The following is an 18,502-nucleotide window of genomic DNA, read 5'->3' as shown; positions in this document are numbered from 1 at the left end:
GAGAATGCAAGTTCGAATTGTACTCAAATTTTTATGCTGAGAATATTGATCGTCGGGCTATGTGATTTTTCTCAATGTTTTTCGAGTTCTCTTTTTAACTGATTTCAACAAGGTCTCAGATTTGCAAATCCTTCGCACTCTGGAGCTCAATAAAAATTTCAACTCAGCATAAAACACTACTCTGAAACTAAAATTTAGTCAAAATTCGTGAAATTATTTAGCATTAACCCTTTAAAAGCAGCAGTATTCGCATATTCTTCTTCTTCTTCTTTTTTTAAATATAACAACATATTCCGGAAAACAAAAGAGAAAAATCAATATGGTTATTTTCTGTTGCATATCGCCAACTTACCATCTCAAAAAAAAAAAAAAAAAAAAAAACACACACACACACACACACATAAGTTTTACCATTTAGCTGGGTTCATTGCAAAAATCAATCTTGGAGGTTGGATCACACTTGCAAGAAAACCCAGTTAGTCTTATTAGCGATTCCAATGCCGATTATTGCCAACTATTTTTATCAAACGGCCGGAAACATGTCCGAGCTCCGGCAGATACAGGTGAACTAATTTGGTTAATTTCAACAGCCCCTTTTATGCTGTTTCTCCTTGCTCTCTAGCTGTTCGACGAAATGTCTGAATGACGATTGTGTTGATGATGCCTATTGAGTTATTGTGTTAATTAATCTATCTTTTTTCTGTATAAGCTCAATCTGGTGGCTGCTCTAAGCATTAGTATAACTCATGTTTGAAGTGGCGATGCAACTTTTTTGTTTCTCGCATAAATTTTAGAGTGTGGATAAGTTTGATTTTATTAGTATGTTCTGAGTAATTCTCATAACTCAATGAAGTTCCGAATTACTGTGAGGTTTTAGATGATCTTTAACGCGGAGTGAGTGTGTCAGTGCTTATTTTAAGCTGGAAAGGAACACATATGTACGGCAGTATATCTCCGACTTCTTGTATGTGGAAGTCATAGTTTCAGTAGTAGAAGAGTTAGCCTTAAAATGGTCAAAGCTATATTCGAAAGCTAACTAATAAACAAGATGAGTAAGATACTAGTGAGGAAGCCTTGTGACTCGAACATATATAATACTCCCTCCGTCCCATTTGTATTGGCCCCTCCAATACAAATGGGACGGAGGGAGTAACTTTCAAGTGTAAGTAACAACAAATCGATCATGGATTCCTGTAACAACCTTTTGGGAATATAGTGTAAGCCTTTTCTTGGTCTAGTGCTTGTATTGTCAACAGTATATAGGCTAATATGCATAGAGATTTTTTTCTGGATCAAGTATTGATAAAAAATAAAAGGATTTGATTTCGGGGGGGGGGGGGGGGGGGGCATCCGCCCACCCCATCCCCCTGCATCCGCCAGTGCTCGTAAGCATATATGAGTTAGTAATCTTCTAGAGGATTTTTTTTTCAAGCATTTCGCTGGTATATTATCAAATTTCAGAAAAACAGTCTCGTTCTTTTGTTAGTTTTTCCTTTCTGTGAATGTTTATATCTGATTTAGAACAGATTAAGAAAGAGTTTTGCCTACTCCAAGATCTGAATCATCACTTATTTTTGTAGCTTAGTAATACATACCTGTTTCTCTGGAATTGTTAGGCTTGAAACGATTATGACTGATGGCTACACCGTATCCTAACCCAACAGAATTTATGGAATTTGACTCTTTTTTTTCCCATCCCATACCTGTTTTTTTTGGAGGACAAATCATCTGTGCCACTATTTTAATTGTGAACAACACTCAAATATATAAATTTTAAGTTGAAAACAAAAACTAATTATACAATAATCAACCATAACTCACATTTACTGACTAAATATTGAAACTATTTTTTTTTATAAAAATCCTGATTATGAAATAATCAACACTAAACATCGATCGCTAACTAAAAAATGAAAATGAAAAACTAAATGATATTGATAAATAACTAATTATGATATCATACCCCAATTAACAATTATTTGTAAAACCGGAAAACTAAACACTTAGTTAAGGATGTGGCAGTTGTCTGATATAGTGTCATAGAAAATGTAATGAATACAGCAATGAGCTGAAGTTGGCCCAAATCATTGATTATGACAGTAATGAATACATATATATTTGAACGGAAATTTTAAGGAATAAAAGGAATTTCTACCTTTTAATTTTCTGAAAGTTAAAACTACATCAGTTACATATAAATTTGTCGATATATGTTGCATAACCTAATATGTTTAGAATTACTAAGGTGACTTTTTTCTCATTTTCAAGATTGCTTATCGGCTTATGACTTATTATTGTTTCGTGTAAAATACTCTGCCTCATTCAGGAGTAGTCCTATTATTTCTATTATTTTCTCAGACGTTCTGCTTGCAGTAGATTAAAATTCTTATCTTATCAAATTACACGAATAAAGAAAGCAACATTCCGCGTTTTAAAGAATTAGTAGAATAAGCAAATAGATTACAAAGGTGGCCAAGTGGCTTCCGAGCAGCAACACATGTCAACCTATTCAGGAAAAGACCAGTGGGACAAAGCATTAATCACAGCTACTTGTAACGCTCGCTCAAAAGCTTGCATGCATACCATCTAATTCGAACGGCAAAAGACCTTTAAAGCACTTACACTCAAATTTTCACACCCTACAATCATATATACGCGAATGAGTATGCACCTTTTAGTAAATCAACTGTGATTTTAAAGGGTTATTATAAAACAAAAAGATTCAGAGAGCCAGGTGGCTGCTAAGCAATACCACATGGCCACTTATGGCCAAGCGAGTTTTCTCTGTGATATATGCACAGAACAAAAAGACAGTGGCGGAACGCTTTATTTTGTAACGCATTTGCACTAGCTTGCATGCACACCACCTATATAACAAACACAGGTTCGTCCATGGCCTATGGTTCTTCAGAGTGAATGTTAGTACGAATCTAGAGGGCGGAAATTGCTTAGAGAAAAAGAATATTTTCTAAGAATTTGGAGGCTAATGTCGTCCTTTTTTTGCAGCCTTCGCCAAGAATTTATCTGATATTTCCTTGAAGGTAGATCTGTTGTTTAAAGAACTTAATTACATAGTTATACACAAATGAAGAAAATTTGGCATCTGTTTATATATTTTCAAGAGCGTGTAAACTTCATGTAGTTAGTGATATATGTTTGAAATGGCTGCATGTGAAACTCCGTAGAAGAGAAAGAAGATCTGGTAAGTTGATGTTATTTGTGAAATAACTTTCTGAATCAATGAAGTTCATGTCAATACTTTAGCAAATAAAGTAAGAGAGGAAACACAAATAACTACAGAAAAGTGAATGCTGAGCATTTGCTGAAATTGGGATTCTTGGTTTTATTTCGGAATGCATTTTTGAGTATTTTAAGTTTCATATTTCTGCATAGATTTTATTTTAGGGGAGGGCTAATTTATTGCATGCACATGTTTTACCATTTGAAATTATAGTGGAAATACAGAAATCCAGATTGATTCCCTCTTATTCAATATTTGTGTTGCTCTTAGATGTCATTAATTGCATGATTGAGGTAGTTCATCATGAAGCACAGTGTTCTTTTTGCTGCATATCATACAAAATGTGGATTTGTAGTTGTAACGCTGGATGTAATGGTGTGTGCAGATGCGAGTGTGGGACAATTTCCTTTTTCTCGTATTTATTTTTTAGATTGTTCAATTGTATGCATGTTTTATACTCTCCTGCTAATATATTTCTAATCTTTGTTTACTTTAAACCGTCACTTTTTCTATCCGTGTCCTCTGAAATTTGATGGAGACACAGAAATTTAACCCTATTTGAATTTTTACTTTTGTCGTGCTAAGTTTTTCTAATAGTATTTTTATTTTACATACACATATTTTAAATGTTCTTGAATTCTTGAGTTCCTAACAAGATGAATTTGATGCTAGTTTTCTCAACAAGATTTGATGACTTCAAAAATTTACAGGTCAAAGTTCTCTATTTTCAGTCAAGCTTTCCCAATTGCCTCGAAAATGGATACAGATTGGACATTTGACAGCTGCTCCTTGAGGACGGAGGTGGATGATGCTGCATCAAAGGATGCATGCACAAGTTCGAATTGGACAAGGGAGGAGGACAAGGCGTTCGAGAATGCTCTGGCAACCTACTATAATGATGCCGATATGTGGGATAAGATCGCATTGGCAGTTCCTGGAAAAACAATTGAAGATCTAAAACTTCACTATGAAGTCTTGCGTCGTGATGTGGAGGCCATTGAGTCTGGCAAGGTACCTTTGCCTGATAATCCGACTAAAGCTAGTACTCTGAAAGAAAAGAAAAAGTCAGAGCAAGCGCAACGAGGGGATCCTTGGACAGAAGAGGAACACAGGTAAATAGCTCTTTAGCACATATTAATAAGTTAAATTTTTTGCCAAGATTGTTAAGTGGTTTTATGCTGTTAATGTGCCTATGATATAACGTCGCGTGTTCTCCCTGAGGTATGAGCCAATGACTAAATCTTCTTCATTTATTGGCAAGTCTCATTTTAGTTGAAATCCTATTAGTGAAATAGTAAACTCTCAAGTGTCTCACTTAGAAAACTATTTGGGGTATACTACAAAAAGATAATTGCATTGAATACATGAACTTTGGCCTGTTTTTGGCTTTGCTGAACTTTAAAACTCGGCCCAAAATATGCGAACTTTACTTCTTAGTGTTCGTGTATTTGATTTGGGATTTGTGAGAAACTCTAAAAGTTCTATGTAATTTGTGAGAAAATCTAAAGAAGTAAAGTTCGAGTAATTTGTGAGAAAATCTGTAAAAAGTAAAGTTGTGTGTCATTTGTGAGAAAATCTAAAAAAGTAAAGTTCGTGTAATTTGTGAGAAAATCTGAAAAAACTAAAGTTTGTGTAATTTGGGATAAATTTTGAGGTTCATATGCAAAACCAAAAATGACCCAAATTTCGTGTATATTGATGGCTTGTAATTTGTGTGTGCAATACCTTTTTTCATGTCTGATGTCCATTATATATATATTGAAACATTTGTGATGTTTTCACGATGTCATTCATCCTATGAAGCCTCTCAAGGCATTGTCATAGCCAAGTAATGGTTCATATTATGATGTTTCTACATCTGTTTTTTTTTTTTTTTTTTTTTTTTAAAAAAACTTTTGTTTTGAGGGAAAAGGAATATTTATAGATTAAGCTGTTTCTACATCTTCTTCACTTGTAAAGTTGCAATTTTATTATGGATAAAAAAAAAAGAAACACTACACCATATTTCAAAAGCATCATGCTTCTTTTCGACACAGGTTTACACTGACGAATTGACCACAAATTCTGTGTTTGTTTCTGCTTGAGCCACAGGCAATTTCTTTATGGGTTGCAGAGGTTCGGTAGGGGTGATTGGAAGAACATTTCAAGATATAGTGTGTGAACTAAATCTAACAGCCAAGTAGCAAGCCACGCTCAGAAGTACCTCAAAAGGTTGAGTTCGGCTAAAGAGGGTAAAAGGCTCAGTATCAATGATATAACAACTGTGAATCCTGAGAAACTGTTAGCCTTTGAGAAAGCAACGACGAGCTGCATGCCCAGATGCTGCAAGGAAGAGGCTACTGATGCTGAAACCGGGAAACCTTTTCCTGGAAACCTCGAGAAAGCTACAGCGCATGCTGGAAACCAACTGCTGCCCTGATGCACCACGGAAGCTTCATTTAACGGTGAAAACCAACTGCTTCCTGAATACTCAAATGAAGCTCCGGGCAGTGCCTCTGGGAAGCGCAGACGCCCTAAGAAAGCTTCGGGTACTGATGAAAACAAGTTGCTGTGTGGCCGAGGTATCCCAAGAAAGCTCTAACATGTAACGAGAGCCAACTGCTGCCTGGGTACCCCAAGGAAGCTTCAAGTAGTGCCCGGAACCAACTGCTGCCTGGATTCCCCGAGAAAGCTCCAACTAACACGGGGAACCAACTGCTGCTACTGCTGCCTGGGTGGTACCCCAATGAAGCTCCAAAGGATATCGGGTACCAACTGCTGCATGGTTACACCAAGAAAGCTCGAACGGATATGTGTAACCAGCCGCAGCCTGAATACCCTAATCAGCCTCCAACTGATACCGGGAGGCCACTGCTGCCTCCTTTACTTTTCGGTGGCGTGTCTGACGACTCCTCGTTTCCTGGCAAGGCGATTGGAACTGGCACTGGGAGCCGGCCCATGGAAGCCACAACTAGTTTGGGGAACCAATTGTTGCTTGGATACCCCGTGGAAGCTTTGGTTGTTGTCGGAAAGCTACCTCAGGCGGACACCCCGAGGGCGCTGCCGGGAGCCAACTGCCGCCTTTGAGTGGCTCTTTGTTTTCCGGCCATGCGATTGGAGGTCCCAGCTTTTCAGCAGCAATGCCTCCGGTATAAGACGTGTCTAGTCCTCCATTTGCTATGGAGCCGGGGGGCCCGGCTAGTTCGGTCGAGATGCCGGGCCACCCGGCTCCTTTGGATGGGACGGCAGGGCTTTATAGAGCGGATGCAGTAATGCAGGATGCTGACGTGGCTTTTGATGAGCAATTTTGATATTGGTTAGCACCGAAATTATGGATCTGGATTTTTCTTTGTTTCCTCATTTTCTTGATTGAAACAGCTATGATAATATAAAGTTTACTTTTCTGGTGAATCAGTTACAACTCCTTCCCCATTTTCATCTGCTTTTTTTGTTTTCTTAGAGATAAAAGTTGTGGGTGAAATAAATGTGAACATGTTAGTGTAAATGTGATGTGTAGATGATTTTCATCATCCCATCCCATTTGTCTTTTAATAATGTTTGTTGAGATAAAGCATGGGCTGTAATTTGTCTCTGTCCTCATTTTCTAGAATGAAACGGCTGCACTCAATTTCATCTCTCTCTCTCTCTCTCTCAAATGTCAAACTTATAGTAAATGAATGTGAACAAAATAGTGTAAATGTGTTGGTTGGATTGGGAATTGGGTGTAAACTTAGCCTCAATAGTGTGACCAAAATATTTTGATTTCTTGTGCGTGTTCGCCTACGGTTCTATTTTTTAGTTATGTAATAAATAATTGGGCTAATAGCCGAAAAATACACGAACTATTCTCGGATTTGCATTTTGCACATCAGCTTCAAAAATAGCTCCATAATACACCACCTTTTAATTTAGTTGCAATTTGCACATGCGTTGACCATCCCTTAAATTCTAGATGACGTGTCTCCCGGAATTTGCAGACGTGGACGCACCGGTGATCAAATAAAACGACGTCGTTTTTGTCAAGCTTTTTTAAATAAAAAAAAAATAACAAATCTGCAAGCTCGTTGACCTCTCTCTCTCTGGACCATCCCTTTCACCGGACCCCTCTCTCTTCCTTAGCCAGACGCCATCGGCGAGGAGCGTCGAAGGCACCCCCTTTCTTCTGCTCCGGCGAGCAGCCAGCCGGCCTCGCCTCTCCCGACTTCCCTCTCTCTCGTGTCTCACACACAGACCAAACACATACACTAACACCTGAGAACTCATACACACAACGCATACCTTAGGTCGCCGCCTCCCTCTGAAATCCGGCGAAGACACAACAACTGGCCATGTCTCCGCTCCTAGATCCCCAACAAGACGCCACCCCTTCGATTCCGGTGACCGCGGTCTGTGGCTTCACACCACAATTGTCGAGCCCTAGCTCCTACCTCCCTCTTCCCTTTGCCACCGGCCATGTCTCCGCGTGGGGTAGAGTCGATATCCAAATCTGAGACGGAGGTGGTGGCCTTCGATGAGTCCGCCGGAGTAGAGGAGATGGGATGAGAGGGTTGGGGGAGAGGCGATGCGGTGGCTGGGGTCGTCGGAGTTGGTGCTAGGGTCTTGCAGGCGGCGGGGTTGTTTGTGTGTCACCGGGAAAGAAGAGAGGGAGATGAGGCGGTGGCTGGGTTCGTCGGAGGAGTGGCGGTTGAGTGGAGGTGGAAGGGGAGGAGGCAACGGTTCCAGATCTGGGTGGTGGAGGTGGCGATTGTGCTGCCGTGTTGATCTCGGAGAGGCGTTCCTCGCCGGAGAAGCAGGCGGCGGCTGGCTTGCTACGATCGCCGGTGGACAAAGGGAGGTGGTGGCGGTATTTTTCGTCGTCGCCGGTAGATCTAGTGCTTAGAGAGGAGGGAGACGGCCAGGGAGGTGTTTGTTTTTTTTTTTTTAGGAAATTTAATTTTTGGGCAAAACAACGTCGTTTTGCCCACGTGGCTTGCCAGCGTGTAAAAAAGGCCACGAGTAATGCCATGTATTGTTAAATACTATCCACGTCATCGTCGGTCAAACTTAAGAGCTGCCGAAATTTTCGTCGTGTGCAAATTGCAACTAAATTAAAAGGTGATGTATTCTGGAGCTATTTTTGAAGGTGATGTGCAAAATGCAAATCCGAGAATAGTTCGTGTATTTTTCGGCTATTAACCCTAAATAATTCTAAAGAGTACGTTATAACGAGAATTCGATTGTAATACACAAAAAATGTTTTTATATTTCTATGTCTATATAAATTGATACCAACTCAATTATCATATTTATAAATATAATAAAAAAATTATTTTAACTTAATATATTTGAGCTGAATATTAAAAAAAATAAAAAATTAAAGAAAAATTCACAATAATAAAAATTGATATTATGAAAAGGCATAAATAATGAGTAAAAAGAATAAAACAAAAAAAATCGATTTATTCAAAGAAAGAGGGGAGATGAGAGAGAATTTTTTGAAATTTTTAATATTTAAATAAATATAACTCTTATATTTTAAATCAAATATTTACATAAAATATATCAAATTAAATCTCTTATCGTGATATTTAATTTGATATGTATATTAAATAATTTATAAATAGTCGAATTTCACAATTTTAGAAAGAAAAAAAAAAGAACATAAAGAAAAAAGAATAAAGAAAAAATTATACTTTACAAATAAACCTTCAATTTTATTATAACTACAAAATTGTCACTTAATTTTGAAATTGTTTTGAAATTGAAAATTGCCTTCTTAATATATTACTACTATAAATTATTATGTAAATATAAATTTATAAAATATTTACAATATATATATATATATATAGGGTTGGGTTCCGGTGGATCCCTATGCTTATAATAGATCCGTAGATCCAAATCTAGACCACACATTTATGACATGTGGCGCATCAAGATGGTGACACGTGGCAAGGCATTTCAAGGCAAAATCTGGAGAGGGGTAAAATTGGAATGTAATTTTCGAAAAAAAAAAAAAAAAAAAATTTGGGGGTGGGCCAGCAATCAGAAAATCAGTTTTTGAAAAAAAAAAAATTTGGGGGGGGGGGGGGGGGGGGGGGGGGGGTGGGGGGGGGGGAGGGGGAGGGGTGGGGTGGCGAAACTACCAGATTTATTAAAATGAAATGCATTTTTTGTATAATTTAATGCATTTTTATGTGAAAACTTTATGCATTTTTGTTTGATTTTATATGCATGTGAAACATGCCTATTTTTGGAGGTGGTAATGGGGAGGGTTGGGGGGTGGTGTGGGCTGGATTGGGGGGTGGTATGAGGTGGGGTGGTGAAAATACCAAAATTGGAAAAATTAAATGCATTTTTCTGTTCAAAGTTATGCATTTTATGTAAAAACTTTATGCATCTTTGTGTGAAACTATATGCATCTAAAATATACTCCCTCCGTCCACCAAATATATGCCACCTTGCTTTCGGCACGGGTTTTAATAAAATGTGAGTGAAGTTGGTAGTGGAGTAAGGGTCCCACTTTAAATGTGAGTGAAATGGTGTGGACCCTACTACTAAAAATGGATGTGGCATATTTTTTGTGGACGGACGAAAAAGGAAATTGTGGCATATTTTTGGTGGACGGAGGGAGTATCTATTTTGAGAAAATCTAAAAAAAATATATTAAATCCGAAAATTACATTCCAATTTTACCCCTCCAGATTTTGCCTTGGAATCCTTATCACGTGTCACCATCTTGATGCGCCACATGTCATAAATGTGTGGTCAAGATTTGGATCTAGGGATCTATTATAAGCATTGGGATCTATATGATCCCATTCCTATATATATATATATATATATATATATATATATATATATATATATACACATTCTCTCTATATACATATATATATATAGACACACACATATAAACATATAATTCATTATGAATTTTTAAATGATTATAATGTCTTTATTTTTGATTCATTTATTAAATATCATATATCAAATTAAAGCTTGTATCATGATCTTTAATTCAAGATCCATATTGCATATAATTTCATGAACGGAGATTTTAAAAATAACAAAATTAAAGCAAACAAATTAAAAAAAAAATCAGTTTTTCTATTGCACAAAATTATTTGCTATTTCCACTTTCTTAAATCCAAATGCAATTTCTTGATCTATTGCACGAATAAAAGCAGGTTTTGGTGCCTTTTCTTTTAAACGTGGGATATGCAATTGTAATTAAGTTAGTTTACTCAATTTTTGAATATATACAATAAGTCATTATTTTTCAAAAAAAATAAAAAAAATCAAAAAATCGCCATTGAAATCAATTGAAAGCTGCCTTTTTAATATAGTATAGATACCTATACGACTAACTCAATTTTAAAGATTTCGACGACGACGACGACGACGACGATGATAATAATAATAATAATAATAATAATAATAATAATAATAATAAGGGTTAAATGCATGTAATATCATGAACTTAGGCCGAAATCCAAATTTAGCAGAGACTTCAATTTGCCCAATTTATATGGCTAACTTTACCCCGCAATTTAGGTGTTTGAAGTTGGGGATCTAGGGTTTAAGGGAAAAGGGCAGCAGCGGCCGAGAGAGGGGAGAGAGATTAGAGAGGCGGTGTTGACCGGCCGCGTTACAGTCGTCGGAATCATCTCGTCTTGAATTGGGGGTGGGGTTTGCAGAGGGGTGAGTTTGGGGAGTTAGGGCTCCGATTGGCTGCGGCCCCTTTGCCGTTCGAAATTGGAGCCAAAGAGGGAAGGATTTTCAGTGAGGAAGAAGAGAGGTCGAAGGGCAGAGGCACGACTTGAGTTGTGTTGTTGCCGGAGGTCGCGAAGGGGGAGGCAGCGATGCGACGCGAGCTGTGCGTCGTGCTTGGAGGAGGAGGGGCGCTCGCCGGCGGGAAGAAGAAGGGGTGTTGGAGGAGAGGAGCAGAGTCCGGCGAGCAAAACGCAACGTTTTGCTCACCAGCCGGAAACTTGTGCCGGCAAGCCACGTTATTGACACATAAGATTCAAGTTAGGGGAAAAAACAGTGTTAAAATTGGGCACGGGGTAAAGTTAGCCATATAAATTGGGCAAATTGAAGTCCGTGCTAAATTTGAATTTTGGCCTAAAGTTCATGATATTACATGCATTTGACCCTAATAATAATAATATATTGATCCCTGAAAATTATATATGTGAAAAGTTGGGTGTAACTACTATAATCTATAGTTTTGTGAATGAAATTAATTGGTGGAGTAGATAATTTCACAATTGAATGAATACGAGAAATATGCCTGCGCTGTCTGATTCTTTTTATCAGGATTTTACTTAGTGATCAAGATGAGAAGGCCCATAGAAGTCCATAAACAACGGCCCATAATAAGATTTCCAAATCAATAGTACGGCTTCGCGAGGCGAAAAAGATATGCAAAAGATTCCTTCATATGAATATTCATGAGAAATCATGGGTCTTAGTGGGAAATATCCAAACAATTTTCTTATTTCAAATAATCAATTGTAGCCATGTTCACATATCATTCTTAAGGAAAAACAAACGTTAGTAAGCAAGGAAAAATGATTATTCTTCAAATTTAATATTTCTAACTGCGCATAAATCATAAACCATACAATTATCCTCATGCTATCATAGAAAAAGACACCAAACACTCTATGAGTTTATCGGTTGGACACAAGGTAAGAAAGAAAATCTCAAACAGAACATATACCGACAGTAACATTAAACCCAAAAAGCATGAGTAAGGCATGTGCTCAAAAACAGGGAATAACGCTCAAGGTCGGAGGGCAAACGGAGAGACGAAAATCATACCCGCGACGGAAAAACAGAACAGAGAATCATACTCAAGGTGAAAATATAAACGAAGGACTGAAGATCATGCTTAAAAAACAGAAAATCATGGGGAAACAAAACATAAAATCCCGTCTAATCTCACGCCTTAGTTCAGAATTTTCCACAGACGGGGCCAGTTGATGAAATAAAAACCTTCACCAAGCATTAATCACAAAATAATAAGAGAAGAAAGAACCTGAGTGCTTAAGATCAAGTTGAACAGAGATATTTCAAAGAAAGCATAAACTTGGAGAACACTTCATATATTTTGTTTCTGTAAATTCCATCCGAATTACAATAAAATACAGGGAGTATTCATAGATAATACAAGGATCAAGGGTACAAGAGTCTTTTTCATATCTCACGTACTCCTCATGCATAAGGATTGATCGCCGTCGTTGTTCTCTGCCATTTATCCTTCCTTTAACTGATTTTGCCATTTATCCTTCCTTTAACTGATTTGCATTTGCAGCTTTTCCAACTAACAGATGAGCTTTATTCGTCTGTGCAAGTAGACTTCGATGGCCCGCACATGTATCTCTCTGATGATCTGTGCAAGTACATGGGAATCCCCCTTTAACTAACGCGTGTACCCGGCCTGCGCAGGTAGGATTCTTAACTAATTGTTCAGCGTCCTTGTTTAAACCTGTACTACAGTCCTTTTTACCATAGATAATAATGGATTTACTCCTCATCAGTATGTAACTTTGTATTGTAATAATCTGGACTTAGTTAAAGTGTGTAAAAAATTGCTTGAAAGTGTATTTAAGTTCTCTTATCTATATCATATATGCTCATATGCATTTGACTATTTAATTAGACCACACGGTTTGATTGGACACAAAAATGTAGTATCAAATTGTTCGTGCGTATTAGATTAATGAGAATAATTAATGTGCTTGTATTAATTGAGAAAAGATTCGGCGTTCTACAATTTTATGTGTGTTATTATATCACTCATGTATTTATTATTTTGATAATATTTTTATAAAAATATTATGAATTATACTTAATTTTTATTTTAAAATTACCCATTAAGATAAAAACTTCAAAAAAATACCCAGACTTACCATTATACCCCTTCAAACACCACCCTTTAAAAAATTCCCGCATTTCACAACCCAGTAGAATTCAAACCAGAATTTTTTGGTTGTGAATTCACAACCATGATTTATTTTTGTTGGGTTCCTGGCTCTGATTCGTTTGAGCACCTCTAGCTATATACGAGAAATGACGACCGAATTGGGGCTTCGGTATGAGTGATGATCAAATTATTGATCAAGCGCAAAAGTTGTATGCCTCCAAGCATGGGGTTAATTCAAATATCCCAACGCTTGGCATGTGCTTCGTGAATCTCAAAGATTCGCTTCAATCGGCCAAAATGTTCAGTTCTCCAAACGTTTGAAGGGATCAAACGGACTCCACACAACGACTTCTAACGATTCAAGCATCTTAATGAGGCCCAAGACCGCAAAAAAGAGAGAAGGGAAAAGGTACGTCGTAAATGAAGCATGAAGTTGAAGTTTCACATGACCGTGGTTGCGGATACCAAACGTCGCCAAGGACTTTAGATTTTATTATAATGTTATTTTAATTTGAATTAATGTGGGCTTTTATTTTAATGTAATTTTAATTTTTAACTAATGTAGCGTTAAACTTTAATTTAAATGAAATTTATGTTGTTAAGTTTTAATGTTTAATTTAATGTTGTTAAGTAATGAGCTATTATCAATGGGACAATGGAGTATTTTGTAAAAATGAGGTTAAAAAAAAAAGAAAAAAAATTAAAGGGAGAAAATTTTGTTATCTCTCATAGATAAATTTATCAACCAAAAAGAACACACTCTAGGCTTATATTATTTGGATATTTTGATTCATAAACATTTAACTGTGTTTCTATTCGAATAGAGATTCTTCCCATATCGAAAGATTTAGGAGGCTAATGTCTTGTTGTTGTAAACACCAAAATCTCATGTCTATAATAGTTATACTACACATAATGACATTTATTCTTCGGGTGTGTTCTTTTTTATTGATAAATTTATCATGGAAAAATAAGGGATAACAAAAAATTTCCTTTTAAATGTCTCATTTCTTTTCCCTCATTTTCTACAAAAAGAGAATCTCATCATTTCTCATTCATTCTTTTCACTTCAAGGAGTCACCCCTTTATTTTTGATGTGATAATATTATCCTTCGTTTGAAGTGAAAAGAATGAATGAGAAATGATGAAATTTTCTTTTTGCAGAAAATGAGGGAAAAGAACGAGGCATTTAAAGGGAAAAGTTTTTATTATCTCTCCTTTTTCCATGTTAAATATACCAACCAAAGAGAACACACCCTTTAAATAATACCTTAGAAAATCTAAATAGACAAGTCATCAAGTTTTAAAATTGACATTGTTGAAAAACTAAAGGTACTTAATTCATAAAGAATTACTGCAAGCAACACATTTTATTATCTATCTCTTCCAACACATATACCATTCTACTAGTCTTGAAAATCTAGATAGGTCGACTCTAAATGTGGATTATTGTCAGCTGTAGCATTATGATATCAGGATATATTAGGTGAAGATATCAAATGTCATCAGTTCTGGTGTGTATAGAGATTAGTCAAGTTGGAGATGCAGTCTCATTTCTTTGTTTATTGTACTGTTTGGCAAGATGGGTTTGCTTTAATTTTCTCTCATCTTGAGAGAGTGTTAAGTTTGGTATGTTGCTGACCGTGATCTCAAACATCAATTTTTTTATCACTAAACCAACACTAGTATATATTGTAAGACTTCTTTGTTTTATTTCCGGGTCCTCACTTAAGTGAAGTGACCCGGGTTCGATCCCTCTTGGGAGCGAATTGGAGATTGGAGATATAAGGTGGATTTTGGTGAATGGAGAGATAAGGTGGTTCTTGGAGTGGGATGGGAAACTAATTACTAACATCTAACATGACTTTGCCCGATCAAAAAAAAAATAAAAAAAAAATTGAATAGAAGGTTTTTGTAAATAAATTGCTAAGTCAGCAATATTAGTTGGATTAAGTGAACAGTTAGTAGTAAGGTATAAAAAGAAACTTGACACTGTATTTATGCACTTTTTAAATTTAAAAAAGTAATATGAAAATTTTCCCCAACTCTTTCTTCTTTCTCTCTCTTCGTTTTGTTTGTTTTCTGTGCTATCGAGTAACTGCCAGATATTGGGTAAATGTATACATAACAAAAATAACAAGATTCAAATAATTAGCCAGCATTAGACTCTTTTTCCACCTTCTCCAAACAAAAAGAGATATCATTGATTGAGCTATAGGCAAGCCAAAGGAAAGGAATTACCATTGAGACAGAGTGAGTTCCATATTTAGGATGGAAGTTAAGAGTTTTTGGAGCGTTCCTTTGACGATACGTAGATGCGGTATGCAGCTACGCACATTGTCGCGTTACCAATCACAGTCAAAGCTGCTTGAAGAGCCACCAAGATCTAAAATCATCCACAAATCAAATATTAGAAATGAAAAAAACAAATCAAGATCTAGTAATGTACAAATTCAAGTTTTTAAGAAACAAATAGGGTGAACCATAGTTTGTGTATGCTAGCAGTCGTAATAGGGTGCTTTTGTGTTGGGTATATCAATTCAAGCTTATATAAGGGCATCACTGCTAATATGCAATTGCATGAAAATGAAATCATGGGTTAGAACACATGGATATACCATGTTTTGGACTTCAACTACTCCATTCATTGTTTCGCTACGTGCAGTTCGGGGTTAACATGCTAAATATTCTTTTACATAAATGTACTCCATCTACTTTAGAGTTTTCCTAAGAGTAAAGAGTCACAATTCTACATGCTACAACATCATACAGACCTTCACTCTATTTAATATTTTGTCACTTCTTTGGGATTTTAATCCTGTGCAAGAAAAGGCTGTCGTTATTTAGACGAACCCCACTTCGCTAACCATACATGTTTCTGTGGCAACCAATGAGACTGTCTCCTAATTTGTTTACAGAAGTCATATAAAAAGAGAAGCCAGAAGACTAGATAAACATAAATTAATTTCGTCAAAGCAATGATTGAGCCAGTTCAAGTAGAAATGCTTAGTGTAATATGAAGTCTGATAATCTAGAAGTGATCTGGGCAGAAAGAAAGTCAGGTTAGCTCCTCTTAGCACAAAGGAACAGCAAGAGTATAAATTCACAAGGAAAATATCACCTCAAACACAATAAATTATGTTGTCGTAGTATGGAAACCAACCAACTTACCTTTTAATTAAACCTAAATAAGGAAGGATTAAGAATAATTGCTAAAGACAATATTATAATTTTGAGAAGCATTATGCAGTCTTGCAGATCAAGAGCTTATGAAGCAGTACACATAATAACCATTCACTGTGAATCCTGCCAGATGTATAGTTTCACAAGAGATTTATACACGAACGCAGCTCATCTTAGAAACAACAGCGCGCCTCTACTGTCTCGTTTAATTTGAATCGATTGATGATTTATCTTTAGGCGACATGAAACAATTTAAGCTTGCAAGTTATGGTCACATAATTGTATCCAGCAGTCTACAAAGATAATTGTATTAAAAGAAACTTTTGAAATATGCAAAGTTCATACCTCAAGGGACTCTGCGTTATAAAAGAAATGCCACGTACATGCACAAAGTGCTCCGCCTAACAGGGGCACCTACACAAATTGATAGATGGATAGAACTTGTTTATCAGAATTTCAAGAACGAGCTAGCGTTTTTTATGTGATCACATACTAATGCAGTAATGTGATCAATTATCGAGAAACGGGCTCTATTCGTTTATCAAGAAATCTATTCTGGAATCTAAGTTGTCACCCACATTACTGCATTAGTATGGGATCAAGGTCAATCCAGATGAGACTATGTGAGCATTTTCAATGGAAAAGAAGCAGTCTACTAGTTATCTTCTGTCTGATAAACAAAAAGAAACACAATTTAAGCGAATATCAAACGATAGTAACTACTTAGCTATACATGGCATAGGCTAAACAACAGTACGATAACCTTCTTGTCAGTGTGAAATCAAATTAACATATTTTACATTTGGTGATTACCCAGGTATAAAACTATTAGGGTAATCATAGTTTGTCTCCAAATTTCAGCATTTTCCAACAAATGTCTCCATCTCACGCTTTCACTTCAAAAACCCTCAACTTTGAAAAAAATTGAGATTTAAGTCCCGCCTTACAGAATCCGGCAACAGAATAATTAGTCACCTTGCCAGAATTTGCATCATTTAATATAAAATTACAGAGAGAATTCTAAACCATAAGAATTCGACAAAGTAACACATCATTCCGTCATTGGTTCTGTAAGGTGGGACATAAATCAAACTATTTTGAAAAATGAATGTTTTTGAAGTGAAAATGCTAAAAATGTTTAAGGATTAGACTTGATAGATAAAAATAGTAAGATTAGTCCTTTGTTACTTTGATGTATTGAAACTTTGAGATATATCAAGGCTCTTAATAATTTCTACTATTATTTGAGCTAATTTTTTTGCTTGATTCATATCTCGTTGAAAGAGTACTTAATCATTTATCTTATCAAATGCAGAAAAATAGTGAAATGGGGAGTAGAATAATTTACCATTCCCCAAGAGAGACCCTTCCAAGATTCAAAACCTGATTTGTCGCCGTACTGCCACACCAAGACCATTGCAGTAGCCCTAATCAGCACAAGTAGAGATAAATCCCATTATATTACAAGAATCAGCATCCAATTTGAATGAAATGTTGTTTTACCATTCAACAACGCTGGAAACGTGAACGGCCCAGGTGGGAAGAGACAGAGCGTTGGATGGTTCACTCAACGCGGCAGCGTAGGAGGGTCCGGCAAGGGACAGTATGGTAATTCCAGCAGCTCCTATCAACACGCAGCTCGAGGAGGAGCGCCTACAACTGAGCTTTTTAGCGGCATTTGTCTCGAGTTTCGATGGAAGAGGCTGCTCCAATTTTGGTGCAGAGATTTGTTTTGGAAGAGAGAGACAGTTTAACATTACCATCTTTCAAGAATTCTAGTCTTGACGGGACACAGTGAGAGATGAAGTTAGTAGTAAGATATGTTGAATATATTCATGTGTAGTTTTGTTTTTCAAAAATGGTGAGTCGCGTTTTCTCGGACGAGAATTAAGTAATTGAATATTAGTATTTTAAGTGAAATAGAAAAGTGATTAGGTTAATCCTCTTTTAATTTCTTTTTCAAAATTATTTTTATTTAATTCAATATAAAAATTTATTTTAAATTTTTTATCACGAGACACTTCTCCGGACTAAACTTAACTTGGCTTGAAATAAGTAAATAAACTGAAAACAATGAACACAAATATCAATAATAAAAAGCAATTTAGTCAAGACGTCGAATCTGTGGATAATCTCTTACACTCGCTCCTTGGTAAAGATATTCATTACAATGTTGTGTCTACCGG

The 18,502-nt window shown here is 36.4% G+C and overlaps 2 protein-coding genes across 7 annotated transcripts; one reads left to right on the top strand and one right to left on the bottom strand.

Moving 5' to 3' along the window:
* Positions 1–151: 151 nt before the first annotated feature.
* On the top strand, positions 152–6,631 carry LOC130994603 (protein RADIALIS-like 3). 2 transcript variants are annotated; one of them, XM_057919656.1, is made up of 4 exons: positions 223–563; positions 3,627–3,643; positions 3,977–4,353; positions 5,333–6,631. In XM_057919656.1, the coding sequence occupies exons 3-4, from the start codon at positions 3,998–4,000 to the stop codon at positions 5,400–5,402; spliced, it is 426 nt and encodes a 141-aa protein (XP_057775639.1). In that variant the 5' UTR covers positions 223–563; positions 3,627–3,643; positions 3,977–3,997; the 3' UTR covers positions 5,403–6,631. The 2 variants fall into 2 exon arrangements, with proteins under 2 accessions (XP_057775638.1, XP_057775639.1); XM_057919655.1 differs by lacking the exon at positions 3,627–3,643 and having other exon boundaries at positions 152–563; positions 3,952–4,353.
* A 5,646-nt stretch (positions 6,632–12,277) lies between these two features.
* LOC130994601 (uncharacterized) lies at positions 12,278–18,198 on the bottom strand. 5 transcript variants are annotated; one of them, XM_057919652.1, is made up of 5 exons: positions 17,820–18,198; positions 17,665–17,743; positions 16,662–16,730; positions 15,375–15,519; positions 12,278–12,700 (listed from the first exon to the last, which is right to left on the bottom strand). In XM_057919652.1, exons 1-4 carry the CDS (start codon positions 18,077–18,079, stop codon positions 15,412–15,414), a joined length of 516 nt encoding a protein of 171 aa, XP_057775635.1. In that variant the 5' UTR covers positions 18,080–18,198; the 3' UTR covers positions 12,278–12,700; positions 15,375–15,411. The 5 variants fall into 5 exon arrangements, with proteins under 5 accessions (XP_057775635.1, XP_057775636.1, XP_057775634.1 ...); XM_057919653.1 differs by having other exon boundaries at positions 12,278–12,708; positions 17,820–18,172; XM_057919651.1 differs by having other exon boundaries at positions 12,278–12,695; positions 17,820–18,172.
* Positions 18,199–18,502: the final 304 nt, after the last annotated feature.

This window comes from Salvia miltiorrhiza, chromosome 7 (genome assembly GCF_028751815.1).
Source record: "Salvia miltiorrhiza cultivar Shanhuang (shh) chromosome 7, IMPLAD_Smil_shh, whole genome shotgun sequence".
NCBI classification, from domain to species: Eukaryota; Viridiplantae; Streptophyta; class Magnoliopsida; order Lamiales; family Lamiaceae; genus Salvia; species Salvia miltiorrhiza.
This window is presented reverse-complemented; position numbering and strand designations above follow the sequence as displayed.